The sequence below is a fragment of the Callorhinchus milii genome, unplaced genomic scaffold (genome assembly GCF_018977255.1).
Source record: "Callorhinchus milii isolate IMCB2004 unplaced genomic scaffold, IMCB_Cmil_1.0 Scaffold3, whole genome shotgun sequence".
In the NCBI taxonomy this organism is placed as follows: Eukaryota; Metazoa; Chordata; class Chondrichthyes; order Chimaeriformes; family Callorhinchidae; genus Callorhinchus; species Callorhinchus milii.
This window is the reverse complement of record NW_024704744.1, coordinates 90,462,817-90,481,348: the sequence shown is the minus strand read 5'-3', so window position 1 is coordinate 90,481,348 and position 18,532 is coordinate 90,462,817. Positions and strand designations below refer to the sequence as shown.

Genomic DNA, 18,532 nt, shown 5'->3' with positions numbered 1-18,532 from the left:
TATCACGTCTTTGATACATCTCAAAGTGCTTCACAGAATATACTGTGAAGTGAATTGAATGTATATTTTGTGGGCAAAACATGGCAGCAGTGTCCCACAAACAGTCGTAGATTAAATGGCTGAATTATTGTTATTTTTTATTTATTTGCCATGGAACTGCATCCCAGCAAATAATTGGACACTTTTTAAAAAATATATATTTAATACAGAATTATTTAATAATTGATGTTCATTCTTGCCAGCAAATCTGCCAGTTCTGAATGTGGGCTAGAAAGATAAGAAATAAAACTTCTGGAAGTGATATTCCACTGAGTTCCTTTCAAATCAGCATGAAAACTGCAAAAATGGTTTGAAGAGCTTCTCTCTGTTATGGGCACAATTTTCTCCTCCGCAGCACTTTGCATGTGTTTTATTTTTAGCTCCTTCACATTCTATGTTATTCTACATTGGCCAGCATTCATATTGGAATGCACAGGGTTTGGCCTTTGTAAAGGGCTCGCAAAAAGAATTTGTCTGGGATCTGATCTGATGGACATTTGTGGATTTCCCAGCATGGAAGGTAGGAATATGATATACAGTCAACTGCTAAACCCGATGTTTCACAAACTTAAACATTGACCCTGTTAAGTAATACAACGGGAGCAAAATGTAACAATGCAACAAATGTAGATTTGAAGCTTGTTATAATATGCTACGTGATAATTCGGTTTGCTTTTACAGTTGCTGATTCTAAAAACGGCCATCATAATACTAATAATCCTTACATTTGATATAGTGCTTTTCACGTCTTCTCGACGTCTCAAAGTGCTTCACAAAATAAACTGTTAAGTGAATTGACCGTATATTTGTGGGCAAAACGTGGCAGCCAATTGAGCACAGCAATGTCCCACAAACAGTCGTAGATTGAAAATGACCAATTTATTATTGTTTTGTTTTGGAGGGATTATTATTAGGCTCTGTGTGGAGTAAGGAAACTTGCCCAAGGTTTCGCCCTCTGCCTGGAATTGAACCGAGGTGGCTCGCTTGCAAGGCGAGTGCTTTAACCACAGAGCTACAGGACTCCACTCCTATCCCTGAAGAAACGCTCCCTGAATCCAGCACTGCTCTCAAACTACCGCGCTATCTCCAACTTCCCTTTCCTCTCCAAGGTCCTGGAACTAGTCATTGCTTCCCAGCTTCGCTCCTTCCTCTCCCGCCACTCCCTTCACAAACCCCTCCCCCCCACAGCTTTGGTCAAAGTGACAAATGACATTTTGTCCATCTGCGACCAGGGCTCCCTCTGCCTCCTTGTCCTCCTTGACCTCGCTGCTGCCTTCGACACCATTGATCACTCTATCCTCCTCCCTCCCTCTCCTCTCACCTCAACCTTCATAGTTCTGTCCTTGACTGATTCAGATCGTACTCTAACACGGTCTCCACTTCATCTCCACAAACGGCTTCTCCTCAAGCCCCTACACCGTCTCATGTGACGTTCCTCAGGGCTCTGTCCTTGGTCCCCTCCACTTCAATATCTATTTACTCCCTATTGGTGACATCATCCGCAGACATGGGGTCAATTTCCACATGTATGCAGATGAATCATAGAATCGTACAGCACAAAAAGAGGCCATTTGGCCCATCGAGTTTGTGCCGGCTGTTTGAATAGACCAATTAATGTCAATCCCACTCCCCAGCCCTTTCCCCATAACCTGCAAACCCGTCCTCCTCAAATACCCGTCCACCGCATTTTTACAAGTAGTTATCGAATCGGCCTCGACCACCCTTTCAGGCAATGCGTTCCAGATTCAAACAACTTGCTGCGTGAAAAAATTTTCCTCCACCCTTGACTCTAGGACCACTGCTGTCCTGACAGAATGTCTGTCAGACATCAAGTCTACAATTGAATGTCAACAAGACCGAGGCTCTCCAGATTGGCTCCAGTCAGCGCCTCCACACCTCAGGTGCTGACAGCATCATCATCCATGTTTGCATACTCCATCACACTAAGCCAGTCTGGAACCTTCATGTTTTGTTTAACCCTCAACTATCCTTTCTACCTCACATCCATACCATGTCCTGCTCTGCCTTCCCCTACCTCCGCAACATTGCCTGGCTCTGCCACTGTCTCACACCGCAGGCCACCGAGACCCTCATACACGCATTCAGTACATCCAGGCTCGACTACGCAAACTCCCTGCTTGATGGCCTCCCCAACCCACAATTGGCACATGGGCCTTCTGCCACTCTGCCCCCACTCTCTGGGACTCCATCTCACAGTCCCCACCCCTCACCCCCTCCCTTGCCTCCTTCAAGATCCATCTCAAGACCCTCCCCTTCGATCTTGCCTTTGGTTGGTTACCCTCCTTCCCCCCCCTTTCCCTCCACTCTACCCCAATCCCGACCCCCAGCTCGGGTCCGAGACACTGATTGTCCAGAGCCTTGGGACGTCCTCCCAACGTAAAAGGCGCTATACAAACGTGGTCGTTGTTATTTGTTGTTATCAACCTTTATTTGCCTAAAAAATCCAAAGTGTGCATTGTGGCAGTGACATTGGCAATGACTTAATGTCCTGGAAATTGCGACGACTGGCATTTTGAAGCATTGATGGAACAGTCGTCTTCCAGTGCATATGTGAAAAGGAATGCAGACACTGACCACCAGCATTGGCCCATTATAGTAAAAACAGAAGTTGCAGGGAGGAAAGTGAGTCAACTCTCTCCATAGATGCTGTCTGACCTGCTGAGTGTTCCAGGCAACTTCTGTTTTAATTTCAGATTTCCGGAGTCTGCAGTATTTTGTCTTTGGCCCATTATAGTGATGGTTAGGATCTTATTATGGGATAATGTTGTGCGCAAATTGGTTGTTGCGTTTCGCCCACAAAATACACAGTCAATTTACTTTACAGTATATTCTGTGAAGAACTTTGAGTCGTCTCGAAGACGTGATTAGGCGCTGTAACAAATGCAAGGATTATTATTATTAAACCCAATGATTCTTCCTATACCCCAAGTATTAATTTGAAATATTATTTCCAAACTGCATGGCTTGTTGATGCACAGCAGGGAGTGTGAAATTGAAACAAATTTGTCTTTTTCAGAAATGTTCATGATAATGTCCTGATAATCTATTTTGTGCAGTGATAATCTGTTTCGCACAGCAGTGTCCCACAAACAGTCATGGATTGAGTGACCAAATTCTTATTAATATTTTTAGTCTAGCTTTGGGTTGCTTCCAAAATTGAGACTGCAGAATCCTCTATTTAGGAAAATAGTGAAGGAGGACATTTTCTAGGAAATGGTGATTTATTCAACATAGTTTTGTAAGAGAAATCTGTGCCTAAGTAAGCTTTTAGCGATTTATTTTTTCAGAGAGAATTATATGAATCAAATGTGCTATGAACAAGAAAGTAAATCAAACTTGGCTACCTTTCTCTCATATTTCTCTGTTAGAAATACATCTCACCTTGGTGTGGTTATGCCTTAAGCAGAAGGAGACAAAATAAGAATAAGCAGGAAGGGAGTAAGGCACAGAGATGTGATTCAAAACAGAGAAAGAATGCCAAAGAATACAACAAAATGACTGTCCTGCATTTAATGTATAGGATTGGGTGTGGATAACAGCAGTACTTTAAAGAAAATAAATGCTACATCTGCTACCTTAAAAAGGTGGGATATATATATGTGTTGGCCTGTCTGGAAATACTGCTATCCTGAATGGCAATATAAACCAACTGCTAGAAGACAAGCAGCCATCAGTTGTGCCCAGTTCCTGAGTAGGTCAGACTGCCAGTTTAAGCCTGTGATATATTTATTTGCTCACTGATCTGTGTGCGATTTTCACAGCCACCAGGCTTGCTATGAGTAAAGTTGTGAACCATGAATTAAAGTTAATTTAACAATTGCTTTAAGATTTCTCTGGTAACAGCAGCATTGACTACGTAACATATTTCAGAGCCACCTCTCAGTGTTCTAAACCACTGTGCCATTATGCCTCCAAGATAAAAGATTGTTTGATAAATCTGACAATACCGTACTACAGAAACTATGCTATTTCTGGACTTGCTCTCAGGTCCCCACGCCACTTCACTAATGTAGTCTTTTTTGCATTTTCTGACATCAGAACATCATGAGTTATGGTTTGCATAAGTCACATGGAACTGACAAAGCAATGGATTGTGGCTTTTCAATACAACAGTCAACTAAATTCAACTTTAGGCTATTTTGGGTCTCCTCATTTTTTAAAAAAAGGCAATAACAATAATAATCTTTGTATTTTATATAGCACCTTATCACATCTTCGAGACATCTCAAAGCACTTTACATGATATATTGTAAAGTGTATATTTTGTGGGCGAACTGTGGCAGCCAATTGCGTACAGCAGTGTCCCACAAACAGTCATGAATTGAGAGACCAAATTAGTATCTTTTTTTTTTGAAGACATTATTATCCCCAGAAAAGCAATCTACCAATTGATTAATAACTGGGTTTCTACTTACTGCTGGGTAAACAGAGGCGTGTGGAGTAAGAAAACTTGCTCAACGTTTCGCCCTCCCGGGAATCAAACCCAGGTCCTCTCACTTGTGAGGCAAGTATTCTAAGCACTAAGCTACAGGACTATGACTGGGTATGATTGATTAACCAATTGAACACTGGAGTATAACCCTGGAGTGATAGATTCTAAATTTTTTCCTCTTTGAGGTCTTTCTCTTCTCTGATTTTCTCTTGTCTAATCCTAAGTCACTGAGTGGACTGATCAGACAGCCTCCAGTTCATCATTCGCTTAGGGCTATCTCTTTATGTTTGAGTCCAGACAGTGAGTTTAAAGGGTTACTTGGGCTAGAACGTTGCTTGAATCCTGCCTTATTTATGACAAATTAATAATGTTGTGAATTCTTCAAAAAGATTTGCATTAGTTGTAGATGTAATTGTACAAACCTGAAGGTGAGAAATTCTGTACTTTTAAAAGTGATGAATTGGCCTCTATTCTTATAGTTATGTTTTATCAGGATATATGATGTATTTATACTGTAAAAAATTAAGTTAGTACAGTTTTAAAATAATAAAGCTGTTTGAACAAAAATAATCTGGTCGCTCAATCCACGACTGTTTGTGGACACTGCTGTGCCCAATTTGGCTGCTGTGTTTCACCCACAAAATATACAGTCAATTTACTTTACAGTATATTCTGTGAAGCGCTTTGAGACATCTCAAAGATGTGATGAGGTGCTATATCAAATGCAGGGACTGTTTTATTATTATTTTTAATAAATATTGAAATATTAAAGTGATGAAAGTGTTAGCAGAGATTGTGCAATAATAACAGCACATGAATAGTAGCATCTGCTTGTATAACTCAAGGTGAGGAGTTCCAGAGGCAGAGACATAGTGGCTGAAGTTATAGTGAGACAGAAGGACTGAGGAGTGAGCAAAATCGAATGAGTGGACAGTACAGAATTAACTGTCACAGCTCGCCCAGAAAATATACAGTCAATTCACTTTACAGTATATTCTGTGAAGCGCTTTGAGACTTCTCGAAGACTTGATAAAATGCTATATTAAATGCAAGGATTATTATTTTTTACTATTATTGGAGGGGAGAATACGACTGGAAGAGATGAATAGAAAATGATCTATTGTTCAACTTTGTAAGTGCTTAGAATTTCCAGTCAATCATAGAAACAAATCTAGTTCCATATTAATTATTACAGTAATCGTTTTGGGCGAGTGCCTATATGCTCATTACTATAAGGCGTGTCCATGTAGTGGAGCAAAAAGTTTCCCACTCTTACCACTGAGGTATTATTGCATTGCATAAAATCGTTTATTACAGTTTAAATGTTTTGCAGCAAAAAAAGATTATGCAGGTTTGAGGAGAAACAGTTTGATGTTGCAGTGCATGTCCTGGAGAGTGATTGCAAGTACATTCCTCAACCACAACTCTCGACACAGCAAGTTCCTGGCCTTCCTTATACTGTTGGACTAGATACTATAAACTAATTGCAGTGTGTGACCTGCGGCTTGACTCTCCTCTAGTTAATGAAATAATGTATGATAATAATCCTTGCATGTGATATAGCGCCTAATCACGTCTTCAAAACATCTCAAAGCGCTTCACAGAATATACTGTTAAGTGAATTGACTGTATATTTTGTTTTTATTTGTTATTTTTGCTGAGTTGTACAATCTGCTATTTTTGTGGTGCATAGATGCTTCATACAGGGTTCAAGGTCACTTGCTCAGATTTTACTTAGTCAGAGTGGTACAGTAAATGGAGCTGAAAGTAATCTTTCAATTCTTAATTGCACATGAAAGATTTTATTCTCTAGCATATTGACACATTTTCATATTAGCATTATTGATCATTTCCTTATATTACATGACATCATGTAACACCTTCTCATCTAATTCAGTATTGGACGTTATTATCCTGCTGTAACTCATGTCTCTAGTGTACACGTGTGCTTATAATGCCTGTCTCTCCTGTGGACCATGGTTTCCAGAGAGCGATACACATCCAGCATACAGGAAGCACTGGAAGTGATTTCAGGAGGGACTTGATGACCTGCAACAGGAACCTACAAATGGTGCCCATTTTTCTTTCACTCCTGCTGCAACACTGTGTCTAATTTTATAGCCCCAGGGTCGTCCTGGATAATAAATAATAATAATAATCCTTGCATTTGGTGTAGCGCCTTATCAGGTCTTCGAGACGCCTCAACGCGCTTCACAGTATTCACTGTAAAGTGAATTGACTATTGTGTGGGTGAATCCCATCAGCCAATTGCCCACAGCAGTGCCCCACAAACAGTTGTGGATTGCGTGACCAATTTTTTTTGAAGGGATTATTACTCCCGGGAAAGCGATCTGCCAATCCACTAACAACAGGGTTCGTACATACTGTTCGGTAAACTGAAAAGTGTGGAGTCTTTGAAACCCAAGCGAGAGGACTCTGTTTACCTAGCAGTAAATAAACCCGGTTGTTAATCGATTTGCGGATCACTTTTCTGCGGGTAATAATCCCTTCAAAAAAAAATTAGTAATAACAATTTAGTCACTCAATCGACCACTGTTTGTGGGACACTGCTGTGTGCAATTGGCTGCTGTGTTTCGCCCACAAAATATACAGTCAATTCACTTTACAGTGTATTCTGTGAAGCGCTTTGAGATGTCTCGAGGACGTGATAAGCCGCTATATCAAATGTAAGGATTATTATTATTATTATTACATAGAACTATACCTAGAGTTGGATAAGAACAAAAAATGTAGATGTTATTAGAAGCAAATCAGCTTATTTTTGTGTTTTTTCTACCAATTTTTTAAAATCAACTCATGGAAATTATGTAGTCACTTTCCCAGCTCTTTCACGTTTATGCACCTAAGTAAATCCCTAACATTATTCACACCAGCTAAATTCAGACCACTAGATTACTATGTGCAGTCTTGGTCTCATTTTCAAAAAAATCATTCTACGGTTGGATAGGATTCAATTCAATACCAATTTAAATTTATATTGTACCTTGCACATCAGGAGGACAGCCCAAGGCATGCAACAAATAAGGTAAACAAAAATAATCCTTGCACCTTTCACATTGAGGAGATCTCAAAACACTTCACAGACTTGATTGTGGGTTTTGCAGGTGAGCAAAGTTGCTAATTTAGCATCAGCCACAATGTGACCCAATTTTATCTGGGGATTGTTGGCCAGACCAGGAGAAACTTCCTTCTCTGTACAAAGCATACACAGCTATGATGAAGGCCTGGTATTATATTACTCATCGGTTTATTTTTATGGAAGAGTTCTTTGTTATCTCATCCAGACCTGTTCAGTAAATCTCATAAAAGAATCTCAATATAAATTGAGGTTGGTCAAATTATCAAACAATAGAAAATAATTCTTCAATCATCGTTGCATTTTTAGTATAGTGCTTTAACACGTCATTGAAATTGCTCAAAGCCCTTCACAGGATTTACTGCGAAGTACAGTGGCTGTGAAGGAGAACGTGACAGCCAATTTATGCACAACAATGCCCCACAAACATGAGGGCTTAAAGGGTTAAATTAGGTTGCATCAACTTGGCCTGTATTCCCTTGAGTTTCTCTACTCCTCCTCCTACCCCTTCCTCCTTCTACCCTTCTCCCTTTTACCCCTCCTCCTTCTACCCCTCCCTTCTAATCCTTCTTCCCCTCCTCCTCCTTCTACCCCTTCCTCTTCTACCCCTTCTCCTTCTTCTTTACTCCTTCTACCCCCTCTTCCTTCTTCCCCTCCCACTTCTACCCTTCCCCCTCCCCTTCTACCCCTCCTAGTAGAGTTCATTTATTCTAATTGTTTCAGGAAGGACAGGACTGGTTGTTTTAAGCACGTCATCTTGTGCCTGGTAGTTGCTTTTTTGGAATAATAATAATAATCCTTGTATTTGATATAGCGCCTTATCACGTCTTGGAGACATCTCAAAGAGTTTCACAGAATATACTGAATTGACTATATTTTGTGGGTGAAACGTCAGTAAAGCTTCGGTTTCTTGCTCTCAAGCCACTCAGTAAATTAGGTTTCAATTCTGAATTTAGGGCTTTTGCAAAATACAATGTATTGTTTAAATGAGCTACTCTAGATGCTTATTCAGATTTTTTACATGGGAGTAAAGGCTGCTGCATCTTGACATCACTGTTTTTAAACTCAGGCCTGCAGCAACTTAAATTTAAACTGCAGTCACACCTTCAGATATGATTACACACATCCAATCTAATCCTGCCTTGAATCATGCCAAAAATATAGTATTAGTGTTGTGATGTACTTCTCTAGCCACGCTCCACTGGCCTCCTCTCGCTGAACGGATCCATTTCACGATCCTCACACTCGTTTTCAAATCCCTTCATGCCCTGACACCTCCCAACCTCTTCGACCTGCTTCCCCGCCCAACCCTCCGCTCCGGCCTCCTACTTGTTCCTTGTGCCCTCTGTTCCAAACTCTGGAACACTCTTCTTTTATCCCTCCATCTTGCCCCTTCCTTCCCCATCTTTAGGTCGCGCCTGAAGACCTTCCTCTTCCACCCTGTCTACGGTCGCCATCCCCTGGCTTAGTGTCATGCTCCACCACTGTCAAGTGCTCTGGGACGCTATCCTGCGCGAGGGACACTGTGTAAATGCGAGTTGTTGTTGTGATAGTACAAATTATGCACGGACAAAATTCTTGGCATTTACTTTCAAAGAAGGATTTGACCTTCGCAGACTTTAAAAGGATTATTTTGGTTTAAAATGGTATGCTTTTTGATAGGATTTTTTATATAATATAATGTACACGCAGAGCTTTGCAAAGAGCAAGTTATGTTGTTCCTCCAGGTGTCTAAGAAACGACTGTGGTTCTCTTTTCTAGATGTCACCAATGGCTCAGGTTCAGCCGGTGGTTACCGATCTCCCCCCAGAACAAAAGAGGTGACAATCAATGGGCAAATGGTTAAGCTGAAATACTGCTTCACCTGTAAGATCTTCCGGCCGCCCCGTGCCTCTCACTGTAGCCTTTGTGATAATTGTGTCGGTGAGTAAAACAACAACAACTTACATTTATAGAGCGCTCTTCACGTGGGGTAGGATCCCGGAGCGCTTGCAGTAACTCTCTTGCGAGGCATTTCAAAGTCTTTTGTAACAGAAAAAATATACTTTTCTTTTTGACTTCGAATGATTTATTTTCAACTCGACTCAGCATTAATGATATTGAGATTTAAAACAAAGGTTATTGTGAGCAAACTTACAATTTCTAATTTAAAAAACTGAGATGGAGTTTGTACACATACTACAGGGTCATTTATTTTATTGTGTGTCGGATTTGGCTCAGTTGCTATTCAGCACTCTTGCTTTTGGGTCAGAAGATCATGGGTTGAAGCCCCACATTGGAATTTGATCTTAATCTCTAGCACAGTAAGCGGGGGAGAGTGGGGGGGGAGGAAGAGATGTGCTGGATTGTCAGAGATTTTCTCTTTTCGTGAGAGGTCGAGTTCCTGTCTGTGTCTGGTAAAAGTTGACTAATTGAGGCCAAGAGAGTAGAAAATTGTATACCTTGTTGTTGTCTATAAATATATGTGCATTGAGGGAGGGCAGGTGGAGGTGTTCCTATGCAGCTACAGGAACTGACGAGAGTGGGTAATAGCCAGGGAGCAGAGGAATGTGCCTCACGTCAGAGCTATGGAAGTCTGGTTACTGTGGTATGAGGGATGATTGAGCTCAATGTTGTCAGGCTGGCCCTCGATTACATAATGAATTTCAATAGAGGACATTTCTATGTGTAGACATGCAGTCTTGATATCACAGAAAAAATGATGCAATTTTCTACTTAGAAATCCCCCCCACCACCACCCACACTAAAAACAGATGGATATCTCAATAACAAATAATAAATTACACAGACTCAGTGCCTTTCATGTCAGGAGGACAACATGAGGCGCTGGACATTCAGGGATTTGGATCCAAGCAGGGGATTAGGATCAGGAGGGCTGGAGGGTGGGGAGGGCAGGGATAGGGGGGTGGCCGAATGCACTGTCTCAGGATCTTTCACTGGGCTGGACACGGGTACTGACTGTATCCAGACAAAGATGCATAAGAACATAAGAATTTGCTGGCAAAAGAAGACCAAGGTCCATCTAGTTCGCCTTCCACCATCCTGGCAGTCGCATGACGTTTTGTGCCCCAAAGCACACATCATGGAAAATTAACATATTCCCCCCCAAAAATGATGGGACACATCTTAATTTACAATACAATACAATGTTTTGTATTGAATTTAGAGCTAAGGTCTATTGAACTGGGGAACATGTTTGATGGACTTAATCTCCTCCTTTGCTTACGGGGTAATATTTGTGGTGTTTTGAAGCATTCCTTGTGTTAATTAATGAACATTTGAATGGCTACCGGCAGGTGGAGCAGACCCTCTCTAGGTTCATGCTCCCGACATATCAGGCAAACTGTTAACATCACAAATGCTATCCCTACGTACCTAAAACCAGACTCCCACTATCCAGCCCACCTGAGCCGACAAGACGGTTAGACAAGGTACCTGTCAAACATCAAACCTAGGTGAGTTTTCACTTTCTACAGCTCGATGTTGACAGTGCCCACCATGGCCGCTGACCACATCAATGTGCATGAGAGCTCACTCACTCCACCCCAAGGAGCCAGTATGGAACCTCAATGTCTTGTGTGACCTTCAGCTGCCCTTCAAACTGTACATCCAGCTCTCACTCATCCACTATTGGTGGCTGACTGTTCAGCCATTCTGCATCGACGCCTTGCCCCCTCCCTCCTCCTTCAAAAACCTCTCTCTTCAACCATGCTTTCAGCCCCTTTCCCCTTACTCCCCAGCTATGCCTAATCTCCCTTATTTCAATGCAATTTTGGTTCATTTCTAATCTCAAGTTTATTAAGAGTTGCATTTTTTCGTTGCTAAATATATAACATTTAGATGATCCTCCACAATCAGTTGTGTGAAGCATCTTCCTGACGTGAAAGGCATGATAGAAGTGTAACTTGTTGTTGTTGAAACCATATTGATAATGGATGTGAATACCCTAATCCAGTGAATGAATCATTACAACTACTGAAAGATAATTAATCCACCGTTATATGTACAATACTCCCCAGAAGCAGTTTTCGCATACATTTTAATTTTTATCATTGCATTCTTTTAAAGGAGAGATGTATGAAGTATTTCAATGCAACTTTGGTTCACTTCCAACCTCAAGTTTATTAGGAGCTGCATTTTTTCATTGCTAAATATATAACAATTAGACGATTCTAATGGAGCGGTTCTGTGTTCATAGGTTTTTTTTCTGAAATCCCATTTATAAAGCAAGATAAATTGAAAATGCTGACTTTATGTTTCAAGTCAACTAAACTTCTGTTTGTTTTTATTGATAGATTAAGATAGGAATCACAATTAGTTTTTGTCAATAATTTGGAGTAATCTTATGAGGGTCAAATATTGGAAGTAGGATAAGCAGACCAAAATTTTCCCAAGTTAAACATTAAAACTGATTTGAGCTTAATATAAGATCAACTGTGAAAGGATGATTCAATTCACAAACTATAACTATAATTTTCTCTGATATTTTCTTCCTCCTTTAGAACGATTTGATCACCACTGCCCCTGGGTAGGCAACTGCGTGGGAAAAAGGAACTACAGATATTTTTACATGTTTATTTTATCACTGTCATTTCTGACAGTCTTCATCTTCGCTTTCGTCATCACACATGTCATTCTCCGTAAGTACTGTTTTAGGTTGGAATATTTGCTGTATAAATACGGCATGACTTTTACAGTAGCTCATCTCTCCTCATTTGGATCTGGAGTCCTGTAGCTCAGTGGTTAGAGCATTCGCCTCGAAAGCGAGAGGGTTCATTACTCGGGCAGGGTGAAACGTTAGGCAAGTTTCCTTACTCCACACGCCTTTGTTTACTTAGCAGTAAGTAGGAACCTAGTTGTTAGTCAATTGGTGAATCGTTTTTCCGGGGGGTAATAATTGCTTAAAAAAAAGTAGTTTGGTCACTCAATCCACGACTGTTTGTGGGACACTGCTGTGATCTATTGGCTGCCGCGTTTCGCCCACAAAATATACAGTCGATTTATTTTACAGTATGACTATCTGTGGTTGCTGTAGAAGCTGTTGTTTTCTATCGTCTTATTTACAAGCATCATGAACATGACCTTTCTCCAAGCAACATCTTGATTCTAGAGTAATAGATGTTTAAAGGGAAACAAAATCATGCTCAACATAGGTGCAGCAACAGTTTACATTTTTTTTAAATGAGCAAGTTCCTCATGCAAAACAATATTCTTCAACTGACTATGATTGAGTGTATAATAGTGTATTTGACATCAAGATCCTCACACTCGTGTTCAAATCCATTCACTCTCTGGCACCTCCCTACCTCTCCCACCTCCTCATTCCCCAATCCACCACCCGGAGCCCACGCTCGACTGGCACCGGCCTCCTGCTCGCCCCTCGCACCGTCTGCCTCAACATCGTAGTTTGCGCTTTCAGCCACTACCCGCTGAAACTCTGGAACACTCTCCTTCAATCCCTCTGCCTCGCCCCCTCCCTCTCCTCTTTCAAATCCCGCCTGAAAACTTTCCTCTTCGACCGTGCTTACAGTCGCCTTCCCTCTCCCCCCTGGCTTGGAGTCAGACTTCACTACTGTTAAGCGCTCTGAGCTGCTACCCTGCGTGGAGGGCGCTATATAAGTGCAAGTTGTTGTATCTTACCTCTCTCTGCACTGATCTACTGCAATCCACCTTTTAAGTACAAACAGGCCAAACGACTTTAAATTAGCCTCCAGTGGAAGCATAAGAAGGTATTGGACCTGGCACAGTGTGGAGGAGAGTCATTGCCTATTATTTTCAGTAAGAGGACAGCGGTGGTTGTGTCAATATGCTAGTAATATCAGTACACATCTTAGAATTAGTAGCACCATGTGAAGAGGTGTTGAGTGAAATTTTGGAAGTCTAAAAGACAAATGAGCGAAGACATGGGAAGGTCAGTGAGTGTTAAAACAGGGGCTAGTGGAGGCCACTTCATTGGGAAATCTGTTGTTAGTCTTCACCTCTTGCTGATTTTAGTCATGTTTACAATTTAACCAAACTAATGAGATTCATCACCTTGCATTTTAATTAATTGATTTTGTTTTTGGATGTTTTTATCCAGGTTCACAAATGACAGGATTCTTAAATGCACTAAAAGACAGTCCTGCAAGATATCCTTTATTGTTCTGTGTGAAAAAAATCCTCCCAAGAAGGAAGAGAAATTGCATTCTTTAGTGCTGGTGTCATGTCTATTTCTAGTGTGAAACTATCAAACCTGGTAAAACATTGAATGCTCACCTTAGCATTCTATGTACTGATGAGCATTCATTTCAAAATGACCCAAGTATTGCATTTATTCTTAAGTAATGTACAACATTAGAGTTGTTATTTATGTTATGTTATCGGTCCAGCTGCAGATCTGGCTGGAACTTATCAAATCTTACTGCTCCGCCGTCGCCTCAGCTAAATTGTCGTTCTACTCCAAGACAATCTTGGAGGTTAAGGACAACCCCAGGCTCCTCTTCTCCATCACCAACTGGCTCCTTCCCACCCTCTCACTGCTCACCCATCCTCACCTCAAATGCCAACTGCGAGGCGATGCTGGACTTCTAGCGATGCTAGACAGTTTACGATCTAAATAATTGTAACAAATTTATCACCAATTATATCATTTGTTTATTTTCTGTGCAAACATTACTATTTTTTGAAGCAACCATTAGGCTCAGACAATATGCTCTGTTTTGTTTTGCTCAGCCGGTTGTCTGACACGGGCAGAAACCCATCACGGTGCTTAAGAGCATCCAAACCAAGCTGAGGTTTCCATGCATCTCACCTACATATGGAAATCCCAGAGAGAAATTGTTGGAATGGAATGCGCACTCTCTCTCTGGAGGGACACATCCTGTTTACCTAATTCTGGAAAGTATTAGGTGCAGGTTGGCAAGAGCTAAGGCTTGGGGATCCCAGAGTTGGGGTAACTGCTGGAGTCTAACCAGCTAAAACCACATAGCTTGCCATTGATATTGCTGTCTGGCAAGCTTTCCCAGCTAGGTCCACCCTACCCTTTAGGGATTTGGCTTGTAGAGTTAACATGAGCTGAGATGGATGACTCCATGCTACCAGTGACTGGTATTATCTAGTTGCTGACTGCTAGGAACTGTGTGAAAACAGCCCATGGTGATGCATGCTTAGATTGCCCTCTCTCCCGAGGAGAGATTTTACTAAGAGTCTCTCAATAACAAACAACCACTCCTACATTCAATCAAACAAACAAACTATTCGTAGCAGTTTGTATAACCTGGAGTGATTTTAAGAGTTATAGCCTCAGAATTCACAAAACAGTTGCAGCAATCAGGTTAGTAATTAGGAACCCGGTTGTCAGTCGATTGGCGGATCACTTTTCCGGTGGTAATAATCCCTTCTAAACCAAAATAAATTGTAAAAAAATAATAATAATTTGGTCGCTCAATCCACGGCTGTTTGTGGGAAACTGCTGTGTGCAATTGGCTTCCGCGTTTCGCCCACAAAACATAGTCAATTCACTTTACAGTGTATTCCCTGAAGCACTTTGACATGTTTCAATGATGTAATAAGGCGCTATATCAAATGCAAGAATTATTATTATTATTAATACAGTTTGTTTTTCTTTTCAATCCTATCTAATTGTTCCTTGACTTCATTATTACTGTGCTAGAAGCTGTAGTTTGCTTTTTCTCTGTCTGGTCAATCCTTGGTCTGTCAGGGTTTCACACATACCTGATCAGCTCAAATCAGACCACAAACGAAGATGTAAGTATTTTGGATCATTTTAGACAGAACTTGCATTACATTTACAGTAATTATTTATCATTTCCTAAGAGTTGGGTTAGGACATGTCTCAAGCAGTTTGCTTCATTTAGACCGAACATTCGTAACCGTTTCATCTGAATATTTAGTTTAAACGGTCAAACCATGATTCCTCTTGTTTAAATCTCTTCCTGATGATGTTCAACTAAAAAGAATGGACTTGTAGTTGTCAGGAAGTGTATAGTAGTAAACCTGCCACAGTGATATTGTCATCAATTGCAACACAGTGATAGCAAGGTGCAGGACCTTCCTTCAAAAGCTGGGGTAAAGAGATGGTAATGAAGAGCTCGGTGGGTAAATGTATTATCAATTATTTGAGAGGCAATCATTTGAGAGGTCTGAGCTAACTCTTCAACCAGGGCCTTGTTGGTGTGCTATAACTGGCATGCGTGGGAGAGAGAAAAGGCAATAAGCCAGAATTGCCATTTCTGATCCCTGTCTGCCTGGCTAGAATGTACATGAGTTGCACTCAGGACTGAATTTAGGACATGTATTTAGTTTGGGACTGAAAGAATTGCTCTTTAATGAAGCCACCACAGGCACGATGGGCTGAACGGCCTTTTTCTGTGCTTTAAATTTCTACGGTGCTATCTATGGTTGGGTGCTCAGGCAAGTTTGGGTTTAGCTGAAATGTCCTGAATCAGGTGCTCAACAACATTCACTATCTCAGCTCGAGCAAATAAGAACAATAACTGGGATGAGGTATCTGGTCTGGGATTGCTATTCCAGCATTAGTTACTGCCGTTTGAGTGAAGTCACAGGGGCAAAAAGAATAAAAAGAAGGCACTGGTCATCCATTCAGGGCAAAGAGGCCCACAACGATTTTACAACAATAAAAACACCTCATTGCCTAGTGCTTGGCATTTGCTTTCTTTCAGCCTAACTACTGCGTTGATTCTTAGTTTTCTATGGAGGTGCAGGTGTAATAGATTACAACAGTAACTTCCAAAGCTACCATTTTGTTGTTGGGTAATTTACATTTTTGAATGAAAGACACTCGGGCTCCATCTCACACTGATTGCTAAAAATAGCGACCATTTTGCTATGTCTTTTATTTTAGAAAATGTTTTCATGTGTTAGGGATCCAACCCTTTTGGTTGCCGAGGGACAGATGCCCTATTTGCGAAACGTCTGTGGGCCACATAAGCAATATTTTTGTGTTTCTTTTCCAGAAACATAACATTTACGGGTTATGGAGTGAGCGGGTGGGCCAGGTGGGGGGTGGGGGGTGGGGGCTGGATGAAATGGGCCCGTGGGCCGCCAGTTGGACCACCCTGTGTGTCTCTATAGTAGGCAGCAGAATTAGCAGTCATTTTTAAACAAGGATTTTCACAACTTTATTTAAAATTGGAATGCCAGGGGATTTTATCTTGAAATATTTGAACCGGTTTCCGATGATTTGCTGAAGGGTTGGTTACAGTTGTAATGACACAGAGTTACGATGTTTAATTTTGCCCTTGCAGATTAAAGGATCCTGGTCAAGCAAAAGAGGCAAAGACAATTACAATCCATACAGCTATGGGAATATCTTCACTAATTGCTGTGCTGCTCTGTGTGGGCCATTGCCACCGAGGTGAGAAACAGTGTGCTGGAGGATAAAACAATGTTTAGGATTCTCGGACACTATTTGTGTTGTCTTCTAATCAAACCAGAAATAGATAGCTCCCTCGAGCTTGGTTAATATTTATAGAGTATTTGGATTTATGTTCATCAATTATTTTATTCATAAAGTAACCATAAAGTAACACCAGTAAAAGTTACCAGGGTAGTTTTTCCTGGTCCTAGCACCCACTTAGGCGAGTCATTTTTACTTTGTAAAATTTTAGATCCTACATTAGGCTGTACGTTATTTGTTTTGTTAGATATTTCTTTCCAGCATTTATCTGTTGCGAAAAGGCTCAAATCTGTCTTCTCCTGGGTCAACAAACAGGCTTTTAGTAAATCAATACCGCAAAAGTAATATCTAACAGCAAAAAACTTAGAGCCTGATGTGGAGTCCTGTAGCTCAGTGGTTAGGGCACTCAACAATACAGCAACTTTCATTTATATAGTGTCCTTCACGGGGGTAGCGTCCTGGAGTGCTTCGCAAGCAAGAGGACCTGGGTTCAATTCCCAGACAGGGCAAAATGTTAAGGCGCTATATCGATTGCAAGGAGTATTATTATTATATTATAACGTTTAACAAACTAAAACTTGGCCAGCTCAGATTGAAACATCTGAGAGGCCCGAGGACCTGGCCATTTACTATAGAGGGATTTGTTGCCACCTGGTGGTTCATGCCAGCATTACTTTTAAGTTGTTATTTTACATGAACAGTGCAATTATAAGGGTAAGTTGTTCTTGTCACCAGCACCCACTAGTTTTAATTATAATTCTTTGCAACTCTTCAAAAAAAAAGAAAACTTCTCGTTAAAATCTTAGACCCTTAGTGTCTTTGATAGTAGTATTCCAATGCCCTCCTCACTGGTCTCCCCAGCTCCACCATACACAAAATTCAACTAATTCAGAACTCCGCCACCCGATTCTCACCCGCACAAAACTCGTACCCCCATCACATCAGTCTTTGCCAGACTCCACTAGCTTCCAATTACTTAATGGATTGATTTCAAGGTCCTCTCACTTGTTTTCAAATCCCTTCATGCCCTCACACCTCCCTAGCTGTCCAATTTGCTTACCTCCCACTCTACCACTCGCTGCCTCCGCTTAGCTGCCTCCGGCCTCCTGTTTGTCCCTCGTCCCCTCCGCTCCACCATCGGTGGCCGTGCCTTCAGCCACTACGCCCCAAAACTCTGGAACTCTCTCCCTCAATCCTTCCACCTTGCCCCCTCCCTCCACACCTTCAAGTCCCACCTGAAGGCCTTTTTTGATCGTGCTTACGGTCACCTCCCCCCCTCCCTCTCCCCCTGGCTCGGGGACAAACTCTGCTACTGTCAAGTGCTCCGGGAACCTACCCTGCGTGAAGAGCGCTATATAAATGCAAGTTGTTGTAGTAGAACTAATTCATGTTTGTGTTTCTCTTTTAACAATAGTTTAGTTGACCGAAGAGGAGTTCTACAGCCAGACTTGCCACAATCAGTTGCACCATCAAATGGAATCACCACATATGGGGCCACCCATTCCCAGAGCAACATGGTAGGCTC

The 18,532-nt window shown here is 41.4% G+C and overlaps 1 protein-coding gene across 1 annotated transcript in view; it reads left to right on the top strand.

Moving 5' to 3' along the window:
• Positions 1-18,532, top strand: part of zdhhc14 (zinc finger DHHC-type palmitoyltransferase 14) — a 54,956-nt gene that overhangs the window by 22,539 nt on the left and 13,885 nt on the right. Inside the window, exons 3-8 of the mRNA XM_042333159.1 lie at positions 9,351-9,512; positions 12,092-12,229; positions 13,669-13,717; positions 15,233-15,335; positions 16,856-16,965; positions 18,422-18,524. Of these exons, the coding sequence (XP_042189093.1) occupies positions 9,351-9,512; positions 12,092-12,229; positions 13,669-13,717; positions 15,233-15,335; positions 16,856-16,965; positions 18,422-18,524 (665 nt within the window). The remainder of the gene's footprint in view (positions 1-9,350; positions 9,513-12,091; positions 12,230-13,668; positions 13,718-15,232; positions 15,336-16,855; positions 16,966-18,421; positions 18,525-18,532) is intronic.